Below are 1898 nucleotides of genomic sequence, written 5' to 3'. Positions count from 1 at the left end.
AGTTACAGTAAGCAATATAAGAGGTGTATAGAAGATAATGTCTTTTATTGAGAAAATGAATTGTTGTTTGTACAACTGCAAGAATACAAATTAATCTTAATACACCTACACAAAAAATAGAATAACCTATCTCTCTCCTGTGATTTCCACCTCCACCGCTGCCACCTTTTCTTCTTCTGCCATCATCTTCATTCTTTTTCTTCTCATCTAATCTCTTAGACTCTTCATATTTTTCTCTCTCAGCTCGACATTTTTGTTGTTCTATTTTTTGTAGTCCACCAGCATTTCCCTCTTTTTGGCATCACCACATTGTATATACTCGATAATTTCTTGCAAATGGATGCTGATAGTGTCGAACCGCTCATCCATATGATGTCTGACTTGAGTAAGTTGAGCTTTCATTTAAGTCTCCAGATTATGTTGACTTTGAGATATCTGAGTTGAAAGTTCAGTGTTCATGGCAACGATTTGACTTTTGATTTGAGTCTGATCACCCTTGGTTAGGCGAAACTGGGATTCAATAGCAGAAAAATTCTTGATTACTTGAGTCTTGAAATTATCGAATTGCTCATCCATATGCTGTCTGACTTGATTGATTTATTTCACATTTTAATAATCATAATATAATTTGTCTATATAAAACTATCACTTGAAGTAATACAACCTTAGAACCATAGAAAGCCGCACGTCATATTCGACACTATCACGTTAAACTATCGACCTAGTTGGATACTATATCAGATTTTTTCTTTAAAAAAAAAAATTTATGTATATTTTGTAGACATAGGTTATTTGGAAGTATATCTATATATGCATCTATTTCAAAAAAAAAAGTTTTCATAAATAGATTAATTACATATATTCTTTATTTTTATAATTGCGACGTCATTGATTGTGGATGTCTATAAACACACAATTTATTTCGCATACAATTAATAAAATAAAACTTAACCTTATAAGTTATTTAAAATTAAAATTTTACCAAGAAAATCATTTGTTTCCCTAAACCCGAATTTGAGTTCATTTAAGTTAATGTTATTATTTTATTTTTTTGTCATGAATATTAATCGATTGTAAAAAAAAATATTGATATAAATTACAGAGTAAATTAAAAGCAAGAATTTCAACAAACTATCTCCTCTCAAATAGTGCTTAAAAATTTACCTAAACCATGCATTGCTCCCTTCCATACATACTCCATTACTACTTAGGCTTCGTGTGCCCAAAACATTACACACCATTCTCTTTATTTTTTTTCCCTTTTCATTAAAATCGACGCGTAAATGCGTAATGAAACGAGCGATTTACAATATTTATGCAAAAAATTTGCATTGATTCCTCATTACTTTGAGCGACATGCTTTCTCAACAGGTCCAACTTGTCTTGCAAACTGCGCACACATAGAATCAAAACGATAACACGTTAATAAGCTTTAAATCAATGCCTTGCGAATAGATGAATAACTGAACTTTGTCCATAGGGTACGATATTCATGGTGTATTTTGTGGGGAGGTTTAAATTTTATATTTCAAGAAATTGTCAACGTGACATCTGACAAGTCATTAAATTTCGATCTCAAACCAGCATTTTTCGATATCACATCAGCATTTTCCGATGTCATACAGGAAATTAAAAGTTAGTGTACCAAAATCAAACTTTAAAAACTTAGTCGAACAGAAAACTCTTTTTTGTATATGAATGATATGAAATCTGAATATTTTTGTAAAGAGAGTTTGTGGGCTTATCCTTTTGTATGAGCGTATTATGTATGTGGGAACTCTAAAATAAGGAGAAAAGAAAGGGATTTACCTGAAAATAAACTTCTAGTTTCTTCTTGAGAGTGGCGTATTCTTTCTTCAGTTGTTGGAAAGTTTTCTTGCAGCTGTATATATATATAT

General features: G+C 30.9%; 1 protein-coding gene across 1 annotated transcript in view; it reads right to left on the bottom strand.

Annotated features, from left to right (window-relative positions):
- Positions 1-1108: 1108 nt before the first annotated feature.
- The window catches only part of LOC140986689 (histidine-containing phosphotransfer protein 4), a 1940-nt gene continuing 1150 nt past the window's right edge, over positions 1109-1898 (bottom strand). Inside the window, 2 exon segments of the mRNA XM_073455004.1 lie at positions 1109-1390; positions 1810-1882. Coding sequence (XP_073311105.1) covers positions 1343-1390; positions 1810-1882 — 121 coding nt within the window. The 3' untranslated portion in view covers positions 1109-1342.

Source organism: Primulina huaijiensis, chromosome 10 (genome assembly GCF_012295235.1).
Source record: "Primulina huaijiensis isolate GDHJ02 chromosome 10, ASM1229523v2, whole genome shotgun sequence".
In the NCBI taxonomy this organism is placed as follows: domain Eukaryota; kingdom Viridiplantae; phylum Streptophyta; class Magnoliopsida; order Lamiales; family Gesneriaceae; genus Primulina; species Primulina huaijiensis.
Note: the sequence above shows the minus strand (reverse complement) of the source record. Positions and strands in the feature narration are given on the sequence as shown.